General features: G+C 44.8%; 1 protein-coding gene across 6 annotated transcripts in view; it reads left to right on the top strand.

Moving 5' to 3' along the window:
* STXBP5L (syntaxin binding protein 5L) overlaps window positions 1-26,244 on the top strand; it is a 3,950,894-nt gene that overhangs the window by 1,864,721 nt on the left and 2,059,929 nt on the right. For all 6 annotated transcript variants that reach the window (XM_069635832.1, XM_069635831.1, XM_069635829.1 and 3 more), the window contains exon 10: window positions 3,822-3,976. In XM_069635832.1, coding sequence (XP_069491933.1) covers window positions 3,822-3,976 — 155 coding nt within the window. The remainder of the gene's footprint in view (window positions 1-3,821; window positions 3,977-26,244) is intronic.

The following is a 26,244-nucleotide window of genomic DNA, read 5'->3' as shown; positions in this document are numbered from 1 at the left end:
CAGCTTTAGCATTATCCTCACAATTGTGACTGTGAAAAGAAATGCAAGGCATCAGGCGATGCTTCCTTGTGTCCACTGGTCTTAATCACACTAGATTCTGTTGTTATAGGGACGACATGCAGAAGATCTAGTTAGCCTGTGGCAGTTTCTTCAGTACCCCCCAGATGAAGAGGTGAAACAACTAGAAAGTATGCACTGAAAAAGCTCAGAACATACTCCATACATCCTACATCACAATTTGTGGTGTTGGATGTATGGAGTATGTTCTGAGCTTTTTCAGTGCATACTTTGTAGATTCTTAGCCACTGAGCTCTGTTGTAACTTGAGAATATATTTGTGCTTGCAGTCCTGGCTTAGGGACATGGATTTCAGACTTTGTGCAAGGTAAAGGTTTAGGTAACACCTGGTAATGGTAAACAACTATTTGGCAAGGAAGACTTATCACAAGACGCCTTACCGTGTATAACTTTGGTATGTGGAAGATGATTACATCTAGCACATATGTCCTGCAAATAATTCCTCTAAATCATTTGCTGGAATTCGACGATAATCCGATGCTGCAGCTACCACCCAGAAATCAACACTTGCAGACCCATTTGTCCAGGCTCAATTTCCCAATAAGGGATATAATATGAAAGGATGTGGCTGCAATACACCCTATGAAATAACTGGGGCTGGGAATGTATTCCTATTACTTTATGATGAAAATACGTCAGTTCGGCCCATTCCAGACCTCAGGTACCTCAAAAAGTCCATCAAGAATCCAATGTTCTAGTTGTGTACATTAACAAAACATCTGTGGATTTCCAAGACACTTCCTTCCATGCTCCTATTCTTTCCTGGTTTCTCAGGTTTCTAGCCGGGGCGGAACACTATCATTTTAAGTTTCTATTTTTCAGATTGAGGTGTGCACCAAGAGCCTTGCCCATATGGACACACAGGGGATCTATCTATCTATCTATCTATCTATCTATCTATCTATCTATCTATCTATCTATCTGTGTTTTTGTATTGCACCACTAACTCGCAGGCCACAGGGCGCTCACAAGAGCAAAGAAAAACCACAGACACAATTAGATGAACCAGAAGAAGAAAAAGAGTGGAGGAGAACCGGAACCACCCTTGATTAAGCCAGGGATATCAGTAGGTGTTATTAACCAGCCGGCATATGCAGAGGGGGATACCAAAGACGTCAGTATAGGTTAACTGTGTTCCACATCAAACAAGAACGTTTTTAAGCACTTCTTGAAAAGAGCTGTTGAGCCGCTTTCAGCAAGATGTCTAGGCATTGAACTCCACAGAGAGGGGGGGCCTAAAGATTAAAGCTGGCACCGCCTATTTTCTTCAATGAAGAAAGAGGTTGTACCAGACAGATGTTATCATTAAAGCACAGGGAGCGTCCAGCTGATCTCTTTTTTTAACCTGGAGATAAGATAGGATGATGGGGCTTCACTGCGAAGGCTTACAACACAGTGGCTAAGCCCTTGTGCTGTAGCCTTTGTTGAATGGGGAGCCAGTTTAGACTCCGTCTGGCTTCAGAAACATGTGTATTACGTTTAAGTCCACTCACTGCACGGCCAGCACCCGCAGAGTTTTTATATTTGCCTGAGAAGTGCCTATTAAAAGACTACAGTTTACAATAGCTGCTGTAATCACGGCAATATTTTCTTTGGACAGAAATGGGCAGATCTGCCAGAGTAGCTGTATAAAATAGCAGCAAGATGATTTGAAATAGCTGATCTGCTGATTGAACGACAGTTGGGGGTCAAAAAAGACTCCCAAGGTCTTGACAGTCTTAGAGACTGAGATGTTATTTTGGCCGATCATGCATTTTTCATAACTTGCATCAAGCTTCTTAAGTCGTTGCTGAGCGCTGAGAATAAGCAGCTCTGTTTTGTTATTGTTAAAGGCCAGTGAGTTCAGAGCCATCCGATTCTGGATTTGGGTAAAGATATGATTGATGAGCTCCAAGTCATCAATGTAAACACCAGACAGCCTAATGACAATTTGGGTATCGTCGGCATAATTTGCTAAATATATGCCCACAGCAGAGAGGAGGTCACAAAGGAGTCTCGAATAAACATTAAAAGGCAGTGGTGAGACACGACCTTGGGGCAAACCGCATGTAAGAATTGAACTATTAGAAGAGGCATCCTCCTTGGTAACATTCATGCTTCTAGGGCCCAAGCATGATCTGAACCAGGCTGTTGCCTCTGTAGAACATCTGCCAACTGTAGTCAATCTGTCTGCCAAAAGTTGATGATCGACAAGATCGAATGTGGCAGAAGGATCTAATAACAGCAGTAGTGCTCTATTGCCCTCATCTATAACACCTGCAAAGCGAGATTTTATATTTATAATTTGGGCGAAATCCAGATTGCCGAGTGGCTAATATATCATGGTTCTCCACAAATGCCAGATATTGTAAATAGGCAATTTTATCCAATATTTTTAAAATGAAAGGGACATTAGTTATTGGTCGATAGTTACCTGCATCTGCTAGTCTAGGTTGTCCCTTTTCAACAGAGATGTTACCCACGCCTCCTTAATACACGCCCATCATCAATTTGACTGCATGGCTCTTCAAAGCAAAACCAAACATTTGGCACAGTCAGCAGTCTCAGAGTGCCTGGACTTATTTCAGCATCTTTGCTTGTTGGTGAACCACGCAATGTCATCTGTGAGTCCAAGCCCACACATCCTTTTCCTAAGGCCTGAACTGAGCACACCATCAGAAACTGCCTAGCTGATAGCCCAGAGATGCCCATGCTGCTCCCAACCTAGACGGTGAGCTTAGAAAATGCATGAGGCTGTGAAGCCTGATGGCCTCCTGCTTTCTCGTTATTCCATTATGCGACTGAAAATTAGGCCCTTACAATAGTAACTCCATTTGCAAAGGGCTCAGATCAGCGGTCAATGGGACAGTGTCATTTTCCTCACTGGCAACATGAAGCAAGCCATTGAATGGTGGACAAAATCAGAGTTTGAGAAAAGGTGTGACATTACAGCGGCCACAATCTGAGGTAGTTGTGGTCACAGGCACATCATTGAATGGTTGGGGAGCTCGTACCGCCCACTGTCAATCAGAGGTTAGTAAACAAAATACTGGTATCTTCGTTAGTCGGAGGGTGTCTTCAGATGGGCTCCGAATAAAGCTGCATGCATTTGGGCTTCCGATTTTTAAAACATAAATGCCAATGCTCTGCCAAAGGAATACGTGTCACTATGATAATTAGCTTGCACTTAGTCTAGTCTGAAAACAATCATTTAATAGCTGTGCCAGTAAGTGGATCAACAGATAGGAATGGGAATATGGTTACTGAAGTCTACTACTGTGATTTACAAATAACACGTATAGGAGCAATGGCAGATAGGTAAATGCATAGATGGGTGTGGTATTTTCTAAGCAATGTAAGTAGGTAATAAATGGGCTCAGCAAAACCATGGTGAAATTCTGTGTCTTGGCGACGCAAGGGGAGATAACCTACAGACTATAAACCAAATTCGTAGTGGCAATGACTCTTTCGAGTGTATACCATATGATTTACAATATTTCTCGATCAAGTGAGTTTTATATTTATCAGCACGTGTTCCAATAGTGTGATCTTCTTGGAACCTTTTTAGCTCTGTTATTGCAGATGGACCTCACGGTATATCTATTCAATTATTTCCCTCTTTAAAACTGTTTTTTAATGGGGACAATGAGGGTAACTTGTTTAAGAACACTTTTTGTACAACTGCCTTTTTGCGAACACATCAGAGCTACAGGTTATGTGAAGCCATCTTCTGAATATGCCATTGTTTATTTTGTAATCCTGCAGCGAACCCTTCATCATCTTCTCGGGTGGGCTAGCATATGACAAAGCGTGTAGAAGACCCAGCCTAACCATCATGCATGGGAAAGCCATCACAGTGCTCGAGATGGACCACCCCATTGTAGACTTCATCACCCTCTGTGAAACGCCGTACCCCAATGGTGAGTGCTAAAAACATCCTAACAAATACTACAGGAACCTTCATGGGTTTATTCTTTGCATGTTGTATATTGCTACTAATATTTCTGAAAATGTCAAATACAATCAAATTATCTGTGATTCCTGGAGGTACACAATTGAAGAGTGGACCCCAACATCAGCAAGGGCTGCTTCGCAAATGTTTCCAAAAGAACAAGAAATACACATATTTCTTGAGTGTTTGCTACCCTTTATTCTGAAAGATACTTAGGGAATATGACCCCCGCAGTGGGGGCATTACCGGTTGGGTATTGGCCCCTTGGGCCATAGTTAAAATCCCGAGAGAAGCAAGGGCTTTAACGGAGCCCAAGGGGCATTACCCGACATGTAATGCCCCCTCTCGAAGGGTCATATTCTCATTAGTACCCCGGCACGTGGTACCGGGGTACAAATTGCAATTTTTCACGAGTCGAGAAAAGGCACTGCAACCGTTTCTCGACTTGAGAAAAAAAAAAGGGCCATCAGGGAGAAGGGGCTACATGTAGTCCTTTCTCCCTTTCCATGGCTGCCATTAAAAACAATATGATAAAAAGTAAAAAAAAAAAAATGGCAGACATGGAAAGGACTACACGTAGTCCCTTCGCCCTTTCCCTAACAGCCAGTCGTGGAAAGCACTCCGGACGTCTCAGAGACTCTGAACCTTCTGAGGCAGGTAAGGCTTGGGCGAGGGCCAATGAGCTTGTGTTTTTCAAGCTCATTGACCCTCGCTGAGTGCTACTACCTAATAGTGTTCACCTATTTGTTCCTCCCAAATGCTCTTATATGCCTGAACAAGAGCTCCTAATTGCATTAGCTTAGTGGATGGTGGAGACATTTACTCCTGATTTTCTGCTTGATTGTAGGGTGGAATTGACTGTTTTTCCATTGCGCTATGAACTCTTTTTCATGGTAAAGAGTGTGCTAATTCCATTTCCTTTTGATAATGCATATGTTTTTTGTCTCTGATAATGGCATAACAAAGAAGAGCCCAAACCACAATTTATTAATTTTGAAAGGAATGTTCTCAATGGCTTGAAAATATAAATCCCTAATGTAATGCTCACAGATATGAGCCAATGATACCCAATTGATTTTGTTTATAGCATGTGCAAAAACATTCATATACAGAATTGGACATAACATACTTTTTACATGAGCAAGAAAAATGCAAATATATAAAAATGGGAAAATAAACAGCATTCATATATATTACTTATTAGTAATCCAAATAAAACTGAGAGGTAAATCACCTGTACCTAAAAGTCCATCCACCAGTCTTTCAACGCCAAATGTTCATCCCCATATACACCTCATCATACCACATTACAGATAACATCACATCAAAGAACAAACTGCTTATGCATTATAAAATGTAAACAAACAGGGTGCCGGTCAATAACTCCCAGCTGACACCACTTTATTTAGCCACTGTGTGCTACTACTATGTACCACGTGGCGTTTCAGTAACTTACCATCTACATACAACATGAAGTGCAATTTAACCATTAGCTTCTCATTTCCAATGATATCCAAGTTATTCTTAATATTCTTAATACCTGGCAGGTGCTTAGCAGAAACAACCTCCCTGTACTCACCTCGCAGTGGAGGCAGCACATAAGAGCAATATAAACTGCTCACAAAAGCTAAATGGTTCAAAATAACGTCAGTCTCGCCAGGCTCCCTGTAAGCCGCCTCGATTTTTTAGATAGACAGGCACCAGAACTAGCCCTCCACAATCACATTGTTCGCCCCAGCATTGGAAAAAAGCCTATTACAATAGTCACAAGCAGGTGTTCTAGCATCCATTACTGATAATGACATAAGCATGATCAGGTTGACAACGGCAAACTCTGCATGAAGCTCGGCTAACTGTATTTCACAAGGATGAAAGAACAGAACACTCGAGCATGATATTGTACTTGGTCAACTTGTCTTATTTTCTCAATCTCTCTGGAAAAAGGAAGCAGGGATCGTCAACATCATCATCAGAATAAATAGCGCATGCAGCGCCTGCTGGCTTCAGGCGGATGCAAGTCTGGAGAAGCTGCAGACCTCCAAGGCAGCGGCTAAATCCCTAGCGCCTCTTTTCGACAACCTCAACAACCCTATTCAGGCTCATCTTCCTGGGGGCCATTCTTTTCATTTCTATTCCTCAATTGGAAAAGGAAGAGGACAGGCCTGACCAAGGGGACAAAGAAGATTCCCTCGTGGTGGACAAGGAAGGGGTGCTAAATCAGCCGCAGCAGTGGCAACTTTACCCTCAACCACTGCTGCAGTGACCTCTAAGCCACTCTGACGCCTTGACCCACAGGACCCCGGTCGGAGGCAGAAATTCTCAGCACCTGAACAAATGCGGGGCATTACATCAGATGCTTGGGCACTGGAAACGGTAGCCCAAGGTTACTGCCTTCCCTTTCAAAAAATGCCTCAAGATCATCCGCCGGGATACAACTATCAAAATTCCGGATCCACTCCTTCTACAGGCAATTTTAATCCTGCTTTTTAATCCTGCTAGAGAAAGGTGCAATAGAACATGTACCTGTAGCGGAGAGGAACAAGGGTTTGTATTCCCCTACTTTCTGATTCCCAAGAAGGACAGAGGATTGAGACCGATCATGGACTTAAGAAACTTGAACAAGTTCCTCAGGAAGGACAAGGTCAAGATGGTTAGCATTTCTCAAATCCTTCAGGCTCTCCAACTCCAAGACTGTTTGGTATAATTGGACCTTCAGGATGCTTACTTTCATGTGCCGATTCATTTCAGGCACAGAAAGTACCTGAGGTTCGCAGTTGGCGGTTCTCACTATCAGTTTCGTGTTCTGCCATTCGGGCTGACCTCCGCCCGAGGGTTTTCACCAAACTGATGGCAGTTGTGGCAGCGAGTCTCGGGAGAGGGGGGGGATTCACGTGTACCCCTACCTGGACAATTGGCTGATCAGGGTTCATTCACCCGAGCAAGCCCAGGAACATCTCAGTATCACCTGCCACTCCCTTCACAAACTGGGCTTCTCCCTCAATTTCAAGAAGTCCCATATGATACCATTCCAAAGACTCCAATTCACTGGAGCAGTCCTGGATACCTCCTCAGTGAAAGCCTCGCCTCCCGAGGTGAGAGCTCAACACATACTGCAGATGGTAACAAAATCCCAGAATGCCCAGCATCTTCCGGCCTTCGATTTTCTGAGGTTGCTCGGTCTCATGGCATCATGCATTTTACTGGTGCCAGGGGCACGGTTGAGAATGAGATCCCTTCAATGGGCTCTCAGAACTCAGTGGTCCCAGTTCTCGGGGAGTATGTCGGATCTTCTGCAAGTCCCGAGCGCAGTTGCTCAGAATCTACTATGGTGGGCTTGCGACAACATCCTCAAGGGAGAATCTTTTTGGCAACCATGGCCGGAGATGACAGTAGTAACGGACCCCTCACTGACTGGGTGGGGAGCCCATACCAACGATCTGACAATCAGCGGTCGTTGGTCTCCATCAGAGTCCAAACTGCACATCAACGTGTTGGAGCTGAGGGCAATCAGACTAGCTCTGAAGGCCTTCCTACCCTCTGTACAGGGAAAGAATGTCCTGATAATGACGGACAACACAGTGGCCATTTACTACCTCAACAAAAGAGGAGGCGTAGGGTCACTACCACTGTGCAGAGAGGCAATGCAGCTCTGGTTCTGGGAAATACAAGAATGAATCTATCAGCAGTTCACCTAGCCGGAGAGCATAACATGGCGTCAGACGCTCTGAGCAGGCAGAGCACAGTCTCCCACGAGTGGGAGCTAGCTCAGGAAGTCCTTCTGGAGATCTTCGCCCTTTGGGGAACCCCTCAAGTGGATCTGTTCGCGACCACAGTAAACCGGAAGTGCGAACAGTACTGCTCAAGGGAATTTCCTCCGAGAGAAGCTCTAGGAGATGCGTTCTTGGTGGACTGAAAGTTTCCACTTCTGTACGCATTTCCTCCAGTCCCCATGATTCCTCAAGTAATCAGGAGGCTGAGAAAGTTCAGGAAAACCATGATCCTAATTGCCCCGGATTGGGCCAGGAGGACGTGGTATCCAGACCCTCTGGACATGTCCATTTTCCCTCCAATACGTCTTCCGCAAAGAGAGGATCTTCTCTCGCAAGAGGAAGGTCGGGTTCTCCATCCAGAAGTCAAAACACTCAACCTTCACGCATGGTTTCTGAGAGGTTGAGATACAAGGATTGGGATCTTCCGGATGACGTAATAGAGATTTTACTTTCGGCCAGAAGGCCAGCAACGAAATCTTTGTACCGATGTCATTGGAACAAGTTCAGTAACTGGTGCAAAGATAAGGATGTGGACCCTTTTCAATGTGCCACCCCAATGGTGCTCTCTTTCCTATTGCATCTAGCCAATCTGGGGCTCCAGATCGGAACAATTAAAGGATATCTAGCTGCGCTGTCCATTTTCAAGCGCTCCTCGGAAGAGGTATCTTACTTCAAAATTCCATTGATAATTCAATTCCTGAAAGGGCTTACTAACGTATACCCTCCAGTACCTTTTCATGTCCCAACTTGGGATTTAAATCTAGTACTTAAGTTTCTAACTTGTATACCTTTTGAGCCTCTGCATTCTTGTCCCTTGAGGCTTTTAACATTGAATACTGCCTTCTTGTAGCCTTAACATCAGCCCGCAGGGTTAGTGAACTACAGGCTCTCTCATGTAAACCCCATATACTACGTTTTACAAGGACGAGGTAGTTCTTGAAGTTAAAACATCTTTCTTACCAAAGGTAGTTTCTGACTTCCATTTGTCACAAAAAACCATACTACCAACATTCCATCCTTCTCCTCATTTGGGCAAAGAGGAGAGGTTTCATAGACTGGACCCTAAAAAGGCTCTCAGTTTTTACATTTCAAGAATGTCAAGATTTCGTCAAGATGACCAACTTTTTGTAGGTTATACAAGTCCTAAATTGGGTATAGCAGTGACAAAACAAACCATATCCTGCTGGATCATTCTGGCTATAATTGAGTGCTACAGATTGGCGGGGAAGGATCCCCCAGATGGACTTCGGGCCCATTCCACTAGGGGGATGGCTACGTCTGCGGCTTTGAAGAGGGGTGTCCCTGCAGCAGATATTTGTTGAGCTGCAACATGGGCATCAATGCATACCTTCATCAAGCATTATTGCTTAGATGCCTCTTCCTCCAATGAGGGTTTATTTGCCAAGGCGGTACTTCATTCCGTCCATGAGAACAATAACTAGTACTCCCACCTCCAAAATTACCACTGCTATGTGAGTCTATCATAAGATGAGGAATACGTGGGACGACACAATCCATTCGAAGAACAAGTTACTTACCAACTGTAACGTTCTTTCGACTGGATGTTCCTCCCACGTATTCCTCATCGCCCCTCCCATCCTACCTCACAGTACAGTTACGTTTCTTACACTTTCCTCTCACGAAGAGTCTATTCGTCATGAGGCACATATGGGTGTTCCTCGAATATTTCCTCGAAAAAACAGAACTGAAGCCAACGGGCGCGGCAAAAGCTATTTTTACTGATGGTGACGTCGACACGGTCCGGGGCCCGTCGAGGGACATCAACGCCACGACCTCAAGCACAGCGCCCTCTGCCGAATTTTTTTTCCCGAAGTAGCGAAGCATGCAGGATACGAATATCATGAGATGAGGAATACGTGGGAGGAACATCCATTTGAAAGAATGTTACAGTTGGTAAGTAACTTGTTCTCCTGCTCTAGATAGGTATCCCTCCTCGCCATCTGGCACTTCCAGGTAGTATTTATGAGCCCCACTACCTGGGCCTGGGTTTTAGCACTGCAACCACCTTTAGTTGTGATGGTGGTCTTGCAGATTCCACCACGTTCTGGGCAACGCTCACACAGTACTGGACGGTAGGCCGCAGGAGCTTAGGGCCTCTTTACTTGCTTGGGGGAAGGATACATACTTTTAAATGAGAATGATGATCAGGCCAGCCGTAGCCAGCCAGGTTGGTTCACTCATCAGCCTTTGCTGGCTACTGCATTTCTGCCCATGTCTCGCGCCTGCCCATTTGTGAACCCCCAGCCACACAAACCGCATGTGCACTAGCGTCTGGGAGGTGGGAGGGACTGTGCTTGCATGAAGCCCAGGCCAGCCCAGTGCTCTGGTGACGACTTCAGTCTGCCAAAACCTGGAGGCAGGCACATGGCAAGTGTAATTCCCACATGTTAATATTATTGCAGAGTAGGAGACTTGTTAAAGGAGAGTTCCGGGACTTTTTTTTTATTGTCCCTACGGTTCGGCCATGTGTTTTTAAGCATAACTCGGTAGATCGTGGAAAACTTTCCTATGGACCTTACCCTACTTTTCGTCCATTAACGCACTCGAAATCAGCCGCCATTTTATGATAATCCTATCACTTGCCGCATCGCCCTGGCTCACCTGCTTTTGCGGCACTAAATCAAATCCCCCGCCCCCGAGGCTGACATCAGCAGACGCGTACCGCCCATTTCCCAACGCCAAAGCACGTTTCATGTCAACAATCGCTGCGCCTCAGCTAATGAAGTGTCGCCATGGAAACGGCAGGACGCCTCTTTCCTCAATAAGTATAAACACACCGTTTCACAACACACAGCAGCAGATTTTCGATTCCATTACTCTCGCTGTGTTACTTTGAGTATTCTGTGACTCGTTTCTGTGCTCTGGTCAGCTACCTTCGTTGATTGTAGCCCGTGTGAACAGATACCAGTACCACCGCTATAAATTATTTTACTTTCTTTACCACACAATGGCTACAATAATGCCGTATATGTACGAGCCCGAGTACACCGAGGAAGAACTACTGGAAAGGCAAGCACGCGAAAACGATGGGGATTCGGACGGCAGTTGGGAGGACCAGTCAACGGATGAAGAGCCTGGACCATGTCGCATGGACGGCGTCTCCACCTGGTGCACGTGCAATCGGTGCGAGCTAATGCCAACTGAGGAGGAGAACTGCTGCTGCCGTGAAAATTCCGGGTGCTTGGCCTACATTTCGGAAGGCGAGCCAAGTCCGCAATGCATCACCGAGCTGCCAGAGTTCAGGGAAGCCTGCCTCTCACGGACAGTGTTGAGGATGATGATGGTGCTTATGCACGAACTTTGCGGCACTGTTCGTCCGCGTAATCCGAGTAACGAGTAAGTATACTCTGGTTGTGATGTCAGTGATGCCACTACTATTTCATGGTCGTCTCCCACATATAAAACTACATCTACATATCATTCGAATGCATGTAAATTGGTTCCATGTTGTGCATTTTCTAGATAGAATTTTTTTCAAATCAGAATGACATTTTTGTACCTGAATCGACAGTGATAAGAAAGTTGTCATTTTAATACAGTTTGCATCTTTCATTTTCACAGGTGGTACAGGCTGGTGGCCTATCGTTGCTTCACTTGGTGGCTTCACGGGAGGCTCGGACACCGCGTTCGGAGAGTAATACCTGCCTGTGCGGTACTTGCCATTAGACAACATTTCCCCAGCGACAGTGGACAATACCGCGGCTTTTCCCGGGATGTGCTGCAACCGCAACTTTACAATGTGTAATGTTTATTATTTATGTTCAATTGAAATTAAGATCTAAAATAAAACCCAACATATATTTTAACAATGGTTGTTTTGATTTTTTAAATGAATCTAGTGTGTCTCCATTGAATAGTCTTCCTGTGCCTTGTCTTGTCACACCACATGTCTCCGGCCAGCATCCTCCCTCACGCTGGCCGCCCACCTTCAATCCACATAACCGTTGAACCCATATGCAGCAGACATACATATGTTATTTTGCGGGTTGGCATCAAGCCTCCCGGCCTTGCCTCCTCCCCCAAAAATACTTACCACACCACTTTGTTCAGGGTCTCCAGGGTGAACTGCACCCATATATTCTCCTGGGAGGCTGAGGTATTTATAAACTCACCCCCCTGCCTTCCATGTACTAGATCCTGCAGCCTGCCTCTTACATGCAGTTAGATGGCCTCTCCTTGGTTAGGCCCTACGGCAAACGAGTCTTGTCTGCACGACCACCGCCCCAATCCACCCCCCGCCCTATCAAAGGCAGTTCGCACCGGGGTACTTGTGCTGGCAAGTGGAGCTGTCAGGGAGCGATAAAGGCCAAGAGGTGCCAAAGACCATGTACACTTCAAAGTGGTCTATAGAGCATGGGTTGTTGTTCCCATGTCTACCGCCAGACCCCGTGTCTCCTGCCAAGCATCTCCCCTCACGCTGGACGTCCCCCTGCAATCCACATAAGTGTGTCTCCATTCACGAGTCTTCCTGTGTCTTGTCTGCACGACCACCGCCCCAATCCACCCCCCGCCCTATCAAAGGCAGTTCGCACCGGGGTACTTGTGCTGGCAAGTGGAGCTGTCAGGGAGCGATAAAGGCCAAGAGGTGCCAAAGACCATGTACACTTCAAAGTGGTCTATAGAGCATGGGTTGTTGTTCCCATGTCTACCGCCAGACCCCGTGTCTCCTGCCAAGCATCTCCCCTCACGCGGGACGCCCCCCTGCAAACCGCATAATGCCACGACATATACACGTCATTCATTCACAAACACACCCCTGTTTCGAATTCTTTATAACCCACTTCATATTTCTAATGAGAACTTCTTTGCGCTTTGCTAGTCAACCCGTGAAGGTGCTGGTTGTCTGCTCTTCGTCTCTGTGAACTTCCGTGACCACTTTGAGCAAACTCATCAGTTTGCAACCTGTGAACTGCTCCCTGTTCTACGACAAGAAACTACTCTGATCCCTGCATCTAACTGTTTGCTCGTCAAGGTAAGGCCATGTACCATACTCATTTTGCGTCCAATTTCTTTTCGTTCAAGACAGTACATGCAAGGAACTAGTCACATGTTCTGAGTTTAGTCAAATTATTTTTGTATTTTTTTAAAGTTATTCAAATTCTTATCCGCATGTGAATAACGTGTATAGTTCCAAGAACCAAAACATACCTTGCATTGAACCTTTTATGTATTTAATTTTTTAACACATTGGTATTCATAGAGAATTGTTGATCTTTACTTTTCAGAACTTTCCACAATGCCTGCCTGTTCCATTGGCGGTTGTCCTTCGAAGACCCATAATAAATCTGAAGGTACTATAATGCATGTTTTCCCTAAGACAATAGATCAGATAAGAGAATGGGTCCGATATTGCGGATATCCACCCTCTGAGCTTGAAAGTAGAGTCCTAGAAGTCTTTGCGGACAAGAGGGGTGATCGATACCGCATCTGCAGCAGGCACTTTACCTCTGACATGTACTCCACATCATTGCTAATAAAGAAGAACACACCGCGAGCGAGGCGAAAATTGCTCTCAACCGCTATTCCCACTCTATTCGTCCACATCCCTCCACTGGTGAGTCAAGTTTACGTATTTATCTCTCGGCCTTGCGGTAGTGTGTAGCATTAGCTAACAATAATTTCCCCATTTATGTATCCACTCAATATGAAGGCGGAAGATTCTCCATCCGTGTCGTTATTGCAGTCATCAGCCACTTCAAGCGCCTATCGGGTAATCTTACTTGGCTATTCTGCCACTGACTTGTTTTAGGCATGTAAATCAATAGTTTTAATTTATCGTGTAATTATTTTACCTAATGGTACACCCTTGTACTCGTCCTCTAGTCTTTGTTTTCAGTTATAATTATTGTTATCCATAATAATTCAAGTACTGTCTTTCAGGGAGATGCTGAGGAGTCCAACGTATTGACGACTACCGTTGATGTCACTCAGATGCTCAAGGTACGTTTCAGGACAGTTCCATCGATGGAGATCATCAGATCTTGCATTCTTGTAGCGTGATTGTTACACACAATGTTTCTTTCGTTTTTAGCCATTGATATGTCCTTCTGTCGTCGCCCTCCTATGTGTCTTCTTTTTTCAATATTCTGTTCATTACTAATGAAAGTCCTATGTTTCAGGGAGTCGATGGAGCATTAGTCCAAGAAGAAGGGGGAGCGTGCAGTTACGGGTCGGCGCAACAGCTTGCAGAAGTGTGCACCGCAGTTACATCGTCCCTTGATGTTCTTATGCATTTCGAGGTATGGATACTGACAGTTCGATGAAGCGAAATCATATGACGTGATTACATCCGCTATACTTCCTTCTTTATTAACGCAAGTACTATGTTTCAGGGAGATGACGGAGCTTCTTCTACAAGAACATCACCCCTAGTAGTTGATGCAGATTTCTGGGTGGTGACACTTCCAACGATCGAGCAAATCGAATCATATTTAGATATCCATTATTTATTTTAGACAACTGATCATTTGTGCAGGTCTATTTAGATGAGCCGTTCACGCCTGCACAAACTTTCTGTTCTTTTTATCAAAATAGAAAACCATACTAATGCAATTACTGTGTTTCAGGGAGTCACTGAAGCATCATCTTCAATAATATCATCAATGGAAGTCTATGAGGAGCCCGAGGTATGGATCTTGACAGTTCCATCTAACTAGATCAACAATGCGTGAATAATTGTCGTTTGAATGTTCTACACAAAGCGTTCATTCGTGTTTTGCTATTGAGAAGTACGTGGGTATTGGTCCCCAAGTACATTTTGTGTTTTCGATATTATTATACATACTAATGAAAGTTCTTTGTTTCAGGGAGTCCATGGAGCGTCAGTGCGTGATGGATGTGCTTATCAGGAAAACATAGTCGTTGCAGCGCAAGAGGAAGTGGAGACATGCACACACGAGTCGGAGCAACAGCGTCCTGATGTTGAAGTTCGAGGCAAGAAAGTTTCAAAGAAAAGAAAGCAAAAGAAGGTTAGTGTCCTGGTCACTATATTATGTTGTTTTTCACTGTTAATAGTTCAATACTGTAAGTTGTGTTTAAACTGAACAACCCTTTTCCAATCTGTCCTCTAGTTGCGAGTGGGTGTACGAATTAGATCTACACAGACAGTGAAGCGAACGAGAGATGTTGCTTGTCAAACCTTTTGGCAGGGACTTGAGACTGGAGAAGCATCGTGCCAATGGGAAGAATATGAAGTGATTGACAACGGAGCTATACCACCACCAGCCATTGATAGTGAATGTCCTCCTGGTAGTTCGGATGCAGTCGGAGATCAATTCACAGAATCCACACCCGCAAAAACTAAGACGGCGAGAAAGTTGAAGAAATTGTTTTATTCACCCATCGCCGGAGAAGGAACAGATGTTGCAATGGAAGAGAATGAAGTAGACGACAATGAAACACCATCAATATCACTGAACATAGCGGAAGACGATATCAGAGATTCTACCTTTCATGTGAGTGACATGTCCTCAACGTTACAGGCCGAACCAGCTTGGATGCAGAGTGACAGTATAAGGAAAGAGGCCAAATTCATTGTATTCGATAGTTGTTTGATTGATATTATTATTCGGATTAAATGTGGGCATTTGGTAGGTGGGGAAGTATGTGGGGAGCCATTGATTAATGTGACTCGTGCAATTCGAGGCACTAACCTTAAAATACATGCCACCTGTACAAAATATCATCCTTTCACATGGTCTGCACAACCTATGCTGGGACAACTGCCAGCAGGCAATCTACTTTGTGCAGCGGCTGCACTTTTTAGTGGTTCAAGTTTTAAAAAATTAGAGTCTTTCTTTCAGTTTGTGGGAATCCGTTTCATTGCGAAAACTCAGTTCTACAAATACCAAACCGATTATCTATTTCCAGCCATTAGCGAAGCTTGGAGAATGGAAAAAATGTCTATTGATAGTACATTCGCGGGCAAACGGTTCAGGCTAGCCGGTGATGGACAGTGCGACAGCCCAGGATTTTCAGCCAAGTACTGCACCTACCACTTTCAGGACATGGAAAGTAAGAAAATTGTGAGTTCGGTGGTCGTGCAGGTGTCACAAAGTACATCCTCAGTGGCCATGGAGAAAGTTGGCTTTGTAGCATCATTGCAAGAACTACAATCGCGGGGAATGGTGATCGACCTGATAGCCACGGACAGACACGTTTCAATTGCCAAGACAATGAGAGAACAGTACAAAAATATAAATCACCAATTTGACGTTTGGCATCTTGCAAAATCAATCAATAAAAAATTGTCGGCTGCAGGTAAAAAAAAAGAATTGCAAGGTATTTCACAGTGGTCCAAGTCAATCAGCAACCATCTTTGGTGGAGCTCAAAAACATGTGGAGGGTCGTTGGAAATTCTACTGGAAAAATGGCGGTCAGTAATGCCACACTGTACGAACGTTCACCGATGGAACACGAACCAACATTTCCACAATTGTGAACATGGCCATTTGTCCACAGAGGAGGCACGGAAGAAGAAGTGGTTGATTCCTTCATCACCCACTCACAAAGCCATTGAAAAGATTGTATTTGATAAAACTATAACAAAAGCTTTGAGGGGACTCACGGAATTCTGCCACACAGGAGATTTGGAGGTGTTCCACAATATGTGCCTAAAGTACAGGCCAAAACGATTGCATTTTGGCATGGAGGGCATGATAAATCGGACTCTTTTAGCGGTCTTGGCACATAACCATAATGTTGGCCGTCAACAAAGTAGGACGACCGGAACTTTAGGGACGCTTCGCTACAATAAGGCCTTCACTAAAAGAAGTAAACAATGGGTGATCTAACCAGTGTTTGAGGATATACAATATGAGTTTATTGAGAAACTTATTGTTGACGTCCTAGATAGGCACATAAATGGAGTTGTGAACGAACCTGTGCAGGGGACAACTGCATTGCCACCCAACATTGCATCTGTTCCATGTCCACCTAAAGAAGAACTCATTGAGAAATACACATCACGGTTTAAATGATTGTAATTTGATTGTCTGTTCTCTCAAGTCTCCTCATGTCGCAGGCCCATTGAATATGTGTATCTAGCCAACCTTGTTCATTTGCGCATTAAATTAAACCAAACAGTAATATAAATCATTTTTCAATAAATATAGAATCTCTCCGTATTTATGGTTCTGTGTGGCTGCAAAGCACGCAGACAAAATGCAAAGATGGAGTGTAAATTTCAAGTCCTGTGAGAATGCCTTACACTGAATGTAGCTAACTTGGAATGTGTGCTCGTTCGAAGTGAAGGTCAGCTTCTTTGATTTTTTCTCGGGTGCCAGAATGGCCCACGACTCAGAATAAGGTTCTATTGTATTTTGACCTTGACAGGCCTGGACCACGTAAGAAACGATAATGAATATAATTTCAGAAACGAAAGCCATTTCATGTTCGTTCATTAGAAGAAATAACGTCGGCATAGAAGGAGTGGTATTTCGGGGCTGCCCTACGCACAGACGCAATGGAAAATGCAAATATAATGTAAGTAACTCTTTAGATGAGTTTATACCGCAATTTAATTACTATACAGTTGCTTTAAAGACGGGTTAAGTTGTACTTGTTTGTTCTATGTGGCATGTTGTTTTGTACCGCGCACTATCTTGGGGAGAACCGTCTACTTGGCCCCCTTCCCGCCCCTACCTGCAAGGCTAAAAACCTCGGGGTCATCTTCGACTCCACACTCTCCTTCTCTCCTCATATATCTGACGTCTCTAAGAAGTCACACTACCAGCTGCACCTCCTCAGAGGTATTCTTCCCTTCCTCTCCTTCCCCCAGAAGCTCACTGTCTCCCGAGCCCTGGTTCTCTCTAGGCTGGACTACTGTAACAGCCTCTATCTTAATCTGCCTGCCTCCACTCTCCGCCCTCTGCAACTTATCCAGAACAGAACTGCGAGACTTGTCCTTGGCCTCAAGCGGGCCCTTTTTATTTATTATTTATTATTTATTATTTTATTACGCTACTTACCTTGTACTGCACTTCCCCCCCACCTCCTCTCCTTGCACTTTCTCCTTTTCCCCTTACCTCTGCACTTGCGCGATCTGAATGACACCTGGCCTAGTAGGATCGTTTGTCTGTCTTCCCCTTGTTCCCCTCCCTCCCTGCCTCGTCGCGCCTTGAAACACTTGTGTATAGGCGCGTTACAAATACCATATCATATCATATCATATCATACTTTTACGGAAGCACCTCAAAACCTTTGCTTCTGCTTTCTCTCTCCCTCTCCCCTGCTACAACTGGTCCACTGTCTGCGATCTCGGTCCTGGGCCCTTCCACTCTCCACCTGCACTCCCTGTCAACCCCTGCACTGGGGGACTGTCTCAGTATCCTACAGCCCCCCTTGACGTTTAAAACCCAGTTGCACTGTCCTAGCTATGAAATAATTTCCAGACCTAATATATAAAATGAATAATTTTAATAAAGATCTGATGGTGAGACTAATTTCCTTTTTTTATGTTTTTCAAATAGATACATCGTCCATTATTGTCTGTGTCACGAGTACCAGACACCGGCGGATGGCTTCTATAATCGCCAGTTGCTTCTCCGCGTGAACAACGTTAGCACCCTGACCATTTTGTGGGACGATCGCCAAGTACAAGTATGCCCTTACGCGGTACTAACGGCTAGATGCAACATACAGACCGTTGTGGTGCCCTAGTGCCTCGTTGTTGGAATAGCCATGCGATTATCAGTGCGACCGAAGAGCTTATTTTATCGTAAACCAACACCATGTCTACTGCACACGAACATCGCTTGCCTCAAGACGAAATATTTTGGATCGAGAGCAAATAAAAATTCATTTATCTAAGACCCTGTGTACAGCAAAGGAACATCGTGTGCCTTGAAACAAACTTTTCGGAACGTGAACAAATAAAAATGCAAATCGCTGAATATTCTCAAAACATTTGATGTCAAATAAATGTACTTTGCCAAATGTACAATCTTGCCGTTTGCTTTTAAACCACTGTTTCATATTCCGAATTGTGGCGCTGTATTGTGAGATGATCTAAGACCCTGTGTACAGCAAAGGAACATCGTGTGCCTCGAAACGAACTTTTTGGAACATGTGCAAATAAAAATGCTAATCGCTGAATATTCTCAAAACATTTGATGTCAAATAAATGTACTTTACCAAATTTACAATCTTGCGGTTTAATTTAAAAGTACAGTTTCATATTCCCAATTGTGGCGCGCTGTGTTGTTTGAGCTCATCTGTGTTGATTTCCTGGTTCTGTGTGGAGTCGCGTAGAAGACGCCTGGGCGCGTTTGCCTACGCAGCTCAGTCACGTCACGGATAGAGGCGGGGAATATGAATGTTTTGATCAAGTCTGTTTCAGGGGCGGGGGATTTGATTTAGTGCCGCAAAAGCAGGTGAGCCAGGGCGATGCGGCAAGTGATAGGGTTATCATAAAATGGCGGCTGATTTCGAGTGCGTTAATGGACGAAAAGTCGGGTAAGGTCCATAGGAAAGTTTTCCACGATCTACCGAGTTATGCTTAAAAACACATGGCCGAACCGTAGGGACAATAAAAAAAAAGTCCCGGAACTCTCCTTTAATTGTGAACTGCGCTTCTACTCACTCTCGAGCCGTCACGCGAGGGGCAATTCTGCTGCCCTGGATCAAAACATTTGCAGAGCTCACCCGCAGAACAGTGCATTAGATGGTATCAGCGCATGGGCAGAAGAGCTGGCTGGCGGAGCACACTGTGCAAGCGAGGCCTAGCTAAGTCAGACTCGCACACCAAGCTCTTTCTTCTCCGCTGTCCTGGTGCATAATTCACTGTTTAGATCATTTTCCTGAGAGTGCCCATGATTAGGGACAGGGGTAGCGCTGCTGTCAGAACAGGGTGCCTTGGGCGTAATCTTTGCAAATCAGCGGAACTTTTAGCACGGGCAGTGGTGATGGGATTCCTTACAAGTCTTGAAACTGCGATTCCTATTCCGTACTGCAGGCTCACGAAGCGCAGATTGCTGAGAGCAGCGCTGCACGGGCACTAACGGGTTATATAGACAGAGGTGAATGCGGAAGTGCGCAGGATTGTCCAATTCCTATTCCTTCCAGGATGGTTTCCTGGGCGAGAGCGGTAACAGGAAAATTATTTTATGACACCAATCAGATCTCCGAGGCAAAAGTAAGGGCATTGTTTACTAGCACTATCGTGCCTGTTAAAGAGAGACACTATTTACAGGAATTGAATCAGTTGCTCCCCAGTTTCCCACACCCTCCATGGAACATGCTGTGTAGTAAAACCAGCCATGCGCAATTCCCTGTTACAAACTACAGCCACGTTTCCAACATATATTGAAACGTGAATTTTAACTTATACAGAAGGAAGCCCATGCCCACAATCTGCACTCACTGCAGTTTTGCACCTCAGTCTGCACTCACTAGCTTCTTGCACCTCAGTCTACACTCGCTGGAATATTACACCCCAGGCGGCACTCACTGGAATGTTGCACCCGGAATGTTGCACCCCAGGCGGCACTTAATGGAATGTTGCACCCCAGGCGGCACTCGCTGGAATGTTGCACCCCAGGCGGCACTTGCTGGAATGTTGCACCCCAGGCGGCACTCGCTGGAATATTGCACCCCAGGCGGCACTCGCTGGAATGTTGCACCCCAGGCGGCACTCACTGGAATGTTGCACCCCAGGCTGCACTTACTGGAATGTTGCACCCCAGGCGGCACTCACTGGAATGTTGCACCCCAGGCTGCACTTACTGGAATGTTGCACCCCAGGCGGCACTCACTGGAATGTTGCACCCCAGGCGGCACTCACTGGGGTGTTGTGCATTTGCCTGAATGTTCTTCCTCATTGTACCACCACTGTTTTTACTCACCCTGTATTATAAAACAACGTGCACTCACTGAGTTATTATATAGCTCTGTCTGCACCAGCTGCCTCGATCTATTGACACTCACAGCCTTGGTATATACCCCAGTTTGGTCCCGACGGCCCGAATCAGCAGTCACTGCCATAGCGTACCTCATTTTGCCGTAATGCCTTGCAGCTGTCAACGTGAATAGATGGTTCATTGGTGGAAACTGCACTTTATACTATCTTATATAAGTCACAAACATTTAATGTGTATGTCTTGTTTTGAGCACATGTCCAAGTCCTAGGAAAACTTTCGAGAGCTGGACACAAGCGATAGTTAAGGCATCATCGGGGGACAGTCCTAGGATTTATGGGGCCCTGGCCGACAAAAGATGTACAGACCCCCCTTATTTGCATACATCATCACATCAGCAACATCACGGAAAATGACGTCACAGAATGAAACTTTAATACTCATGGTGATAATGCAAAGTTATGTTAAAAGATGTCACCAAAAGTAAAGCTACAGGCCAATACAATACACTTTGTGATGTCCAGGATATGGTTGGCCGCTGATGTGATTAAATGTGGAAATATCATGAGCAATGCGTCTTTGGAGTACTGAAAAGTGTGAGCAGAATCAGTTCTAGGGACTTACAATTTTGGCAGTTAAACTCCTGGACCTGACACAAAAGTGTTTTTCAATTTCACAATACCACTGGAAAAGCTTTGTGGACTGGCCTATAGGTAACTCAGGAGATTTCCTTGTAGGCCTCTGCATTTGCGCCTGGGGAGGATAGCTCAGGGGCAATGTGCTCGGGAGGAAGCAAGATGACACAGAGCAACACAGGTTCGATCCCCGGGTCCACACTTTGAAACCTCTGGGTATTAAGCGCGTTATAAATAACCTACCAGATCCTATCAGGAAACACTTGTGTACAGGTGGGTTATAAATAACATATCACCCTTTGCCTCTTTCCAAATGTTCTCATAGGAAAAGGGTTGGGCTTGCTGAAGTTTGCAATGAGGGGCCACTTGGAAAATTATTTTCAGGGCCGCTTTTGGTTCCCAGTCCAGCTCTGCGCTCACAACTGGCAGGTCTCGCAGAACTCAATTAGCGACCGGCTGTTGACAGAGCCTTTGCACAGGTCCGTAGAAGGCTTCTCAAGGTGGCTTCTCCACTCAACCTGTCCTGACGCACTTTGTGATTCAGTTGTCTGGCTAAGTTAACTTGGTTTCACCTCTGCAACTAGTAGGCCCATTCTCCTGGGCCAATGCAGGTTCACCTTGTCTCCTTCCCGCTCTCTAAATTTCACGCCTCTTTCTGGAACACTGTTCTAACTCCATCAATGTACAAAAGTTTGTGCCTTTTTTATATGGTTTGTGATTGCTACATTAGTGTAATGAGCTCCCACATGTGTGACTCAATTTCCTCGCTGTGGATCCACGTTGGGTACTTGAAATTAGGACCACCTCTCCCTCATGTCTATTTGGCTCTCAGCTGTATGGGTAAGGGGTGAGAAGGATTGTCTTGTAATTGAGGGTGGCACATGCCGTAAGCCCCGCAGCCGTCCTTATAAAAAAAAGAAATATCACTAAACACTCTAGGGGCCAGCACGCTAATTTATTGGAATACAAGTTAAGTACAGAAAATGAGCTTATTCTTGAGAATGTCCTATTACATCAGAAAATCTGGAATCTTCCTCCCTAAGCATTTGTGGCATCCTAAATTACCAACACTAAAAAGTACAAATGGAGGGGCGAATTATCACAGTGTGGCTATATAATCAGGGCACTCTAAAAGCAAACGCAATAGGTACTCTTCCTTCTTAATCAAGAATGGACACCTTTTAGCACATTGAATCATAAAATTAATACATGTACCGAACTAAATACAGGACCTTCGTTGATAAGTGGAACCAAACAATCCATCCAATGCAATTATTTCACAGCAGGGGACATGTGTATTATAAGTATTAGGCCCAAGCAACCTGTCTTCTGTATTCCTAAACCTTTCAGAGTTGATTAACCACCGTTTCTCTGAGATGGAGTATATGGCGTTCGTAGTAATGAAACCAAGCTGTCCTGTGACGTTGTCGATTCCACAAAAGGAAGAAAGGAGACTGTTATAGACTGAAAGTGTTACTTTTGAAAAGAATGCCTTTTCAGCAGCAATCACTAATGGATGCAGGCCTAGTGCCGGATCCTTCCAGGTTTTTAAAAATGTTAATGTAAGCAAACAGCAACTAGAGCAGTACACCAGCTCGCTGTGCCGGATAAAAGTACTTTTAGGAAAGGGCCCGAATTATAGCATAAACACACATCTCTGTTTTCAGAACATTTCAGTCTAAGATCATTTTTGATAATGGAATTATTCATCTCTAACAATGGGCCTCATTACACGGATGGCGGTAAGGGTTTACTGGTACCGGTATTTTACTGGTACGGGTAAATCCTTACCACGAGGTCCCTTTGCGGCTTGGGGAATTTAACGCCTGCTTTTTGCAGGCGGTAAAAACCAACCCGCAAAGGGACCAGGGAGCTAATTACGGTACCGCAATTTGCGGTACCGTAATTAGCACCTTCCCCATTCCCATAGAGCCCTATGGGGCAAAAATGGGAATGGGGAAGGGCAATGGTGGAAGGAGGAATTACCGCCCCGCCAACCTTGAAATAGGGCGGTAATTCCCCTTTCCACCAAGGCGGTGCCGGTATTTTACCGGCATGAACCATGGCGCTAATAGCGCCATGGTTCACCGCCATCCGTGTAATGAGGCCCAATCACTTTTATTATTTTGTTTTCAATGTTTGATTGTTAACCTATCTGTAAGAAGCAATGGAGCGCTTTATAATTGTAGGGGTTACAGACATACATAAATGGTTACCGAGTGAACAGTCCTTGCAGTATTGAATTAATTATTAGCACATCAATGATGGTAGCAGGGAACAATTAATATTTACATTTAGAGGGGAATACGTAGCCGTCTTAAAATATTGTTGTAGGCTGAACAGGGGAATGAGCTGTGGATCGTGGTTATAGGGCAAGAGACTGGACCAGATGGGCTCATGGGTTCAGGGCAGGGTCGGACTGGGACAGGAAATGGGCCTGGATACCTCAAAGAAAGTGGCCCTCACCTAAAAAGAAGTGGCCCTCAAACCCTCATCCGTGAATCATGTCAATTCATAACTTTATAGAAAATGCTACTTCTGTAGGGTTAATGGTGTTTGTTGCATGTAATGTTTTATGTAAAAACTTGAGAAAACGAGTGATAACATTCCTTTTCCACGGCCCCAGCATTTGATAATGAGTTTTTATTTAAATAACGCGTTTGCCAAAGCACTGTACATAGCACATATTTACATACAATCATTCCCAATTGAAGTAGTTGGTACTCACTTATCAGCCTTTGATTGATGAAAGACTGAGTTGGCCTTGCCAGGATTTGAACTTGCTATCTGCAGATCATGCATAGACTGCAGCAGCGCCAGCGAGTGCTCAACCTGCTGGTCTATGTTACTTGAGTAAGCTAGGAGGAGCAAGCAGTTCCTTTCTTCTTCCCTCCCATCATCCAGCACTCCCTTATCCCTTCCTCTTGATTTTCTTCTTTCTTTTTTCTTTTTTCTTTTGTTCTTTCCTTTTTTCTTGCTTCCCCTTCCGTTCTCTCCCCTTTCCTCATAGGCATCTTTGCTCTCCTCCTTTCCTTCCTCTCACATTGTTTCCTGTCTGTCTCCCTATCATCTTTCCTCTTAACATTCCCCCATCCTTCTACCCTCCTTGTTTTTGTCTCTTCTACCATTCCTCCTTATTTATTTCCTTCCTCACTCTCTATAATTCCTACCCCATTTTTATATTGGAACTTAGTAGTTAAAGATACATTATTGTGCATGGGTCAACAGGCTAGGGTGCACTCGAGTCGAGTGCAATGATGGGCTCTGCAGCATTCTTTAATTGCAGCTGATACCAAAGGGCATCTGCATCACCAAGCCCTTCGTCGAGACCGCATGACAGTGTGATAAATCCATGTTCAGAAAGAAGCATTTAATCTAAGCATGCATGAACCCCACATCTGGGTCTGTCTATGTATAGATCTCTCACGGGATTAGGGGCCTGGATTTACAAGGCTTGAATGTGTTGTCTAGTCCTGCAGGTAAGGTGCCAGGAAAGGGTGATGTCCGCAAGCATGCAGTTTCAGCTACGACTTAACAATGCCACAATTCACCACAACCATGGTGCCGCCACACACCTCATGCCGCTCAGACAATCCGCAATCTAAAGCAATGCCACACTACGGTTACCACCTCCCCAATTCTACCCAATTCTACAGTGTGAGAACCATCCCTCGTTAAATCAGGGTAATGCACCTAAACTACTGAGGTGCGATTGCTGGCTGGAAAATTAGGAAAACCTGTCCTCAGCGCACCATGTGATGCTCATAGCAGTATGACACAGCATGTTGCAGAACTGGCACTAGTGATAGCCTGGCTTTAGATCACTGTATTTAGACTTTAGTGAAGTGAGAAGCTCTCACTTTCCGCAACTTCCTGTTTTCTGTTCAAAACCCTGAGAAAACATGCCCTATACCAGAAAACATGTATTCAAAGGAAACCTGGTGCAATAAACTTTGTCCCCCGGGCATCCTCCCAGGCAGACAAATGGCCCAAGAAAACAGACCTTGATGCAGCTTCAGAAAGGATCCTCAATGCAGGGGCGTGGTCTGGCGCTAAGAAAGATGGCCGTCTGACCTGTCGGCTCCGTCTTTTTCATTAATTTATAGGCATTATTTATACATTTTTAAAGGCTTTCTCTTACTACTTTGAGCTTATCGGCTCCGCGCTGACCTCCGGCATCGATTCTGAAGCGCAGGCTTCATTTCTGTGGGTCTCCACTCAGGACGAAGTGTGAGGCTGGTTCACCGCCTGCCAACTTTCTGTTCACCCGAAGCGCATGAGGAGAACGTTGGTGTCTCTCTCTACCATGACACGCGGACTGTTGGGCCTACACACAGCTCCTCCTATCAAAGCACAACACCCCCACATGGATACGTAGCGCAAATTAATTTAATTTGCTGGTTTACATACACAGCCAAGGTGTATTACCTAATACATTGTGGATAACAACAGAATTAAAGGATAAAGAAGAAAATTAACGTAACACAAACATTTGTGCATTGAATTAAAAAAAAAACACAGCTCAGGGCAGTCAGGTGAACTCTTTTACCCACGCTATTTTCACCATCTACAGCTGGTCATGCTTCCACATGAACGGGCACTCTATTTCTACACATTTTAAGATGCATGGTTTTTGTTACTTGACTTATTGGGGTTAGCAGGCTTGTCTCCAGTGCCATAAATACTGTTCTTCTCCTGGCTCAGCTGAACCATTTTAATTTGCCTCACCTAACTTCACCCTAAAACAGTTTTATTCCTCATACTTGGAGATCTCTGCTCTTGTTTATCTGCCTCACGTCTTACTGGCATTAATATCTGCTTCAGTTAAAAATGATACTGTTCATAAGGTCACACATTATTGGTGGTTGCTTCCATTCTAAATCTTCTAGGTACCACTGTTTTCAATAAGATATGAGGTTTCTTCATTGTTCATCATCTGCACCTTGCTGTAATTAA

The sequence above is a fragment of the Ambystoma mexicanum genome, chromosome 7p, assembly GCF_040938575.1.
Source record: "Ambystoma mexicanum isolate Mex_15411 chromosome 7p, UKY_AmexF1_1, whole genome shotgun sequence".
NCBI lineage: Eukaryota > Metazoa > Chordata > Amphibia > Caudata > Ambystomatidae > Ambystoma > Ambystoma mexicanum.
The sequence above is the reverse complement of the archived record's forward strand: the minus strand, read 5'-3'. Positions and strand labels throughout refer to the sequence as shown.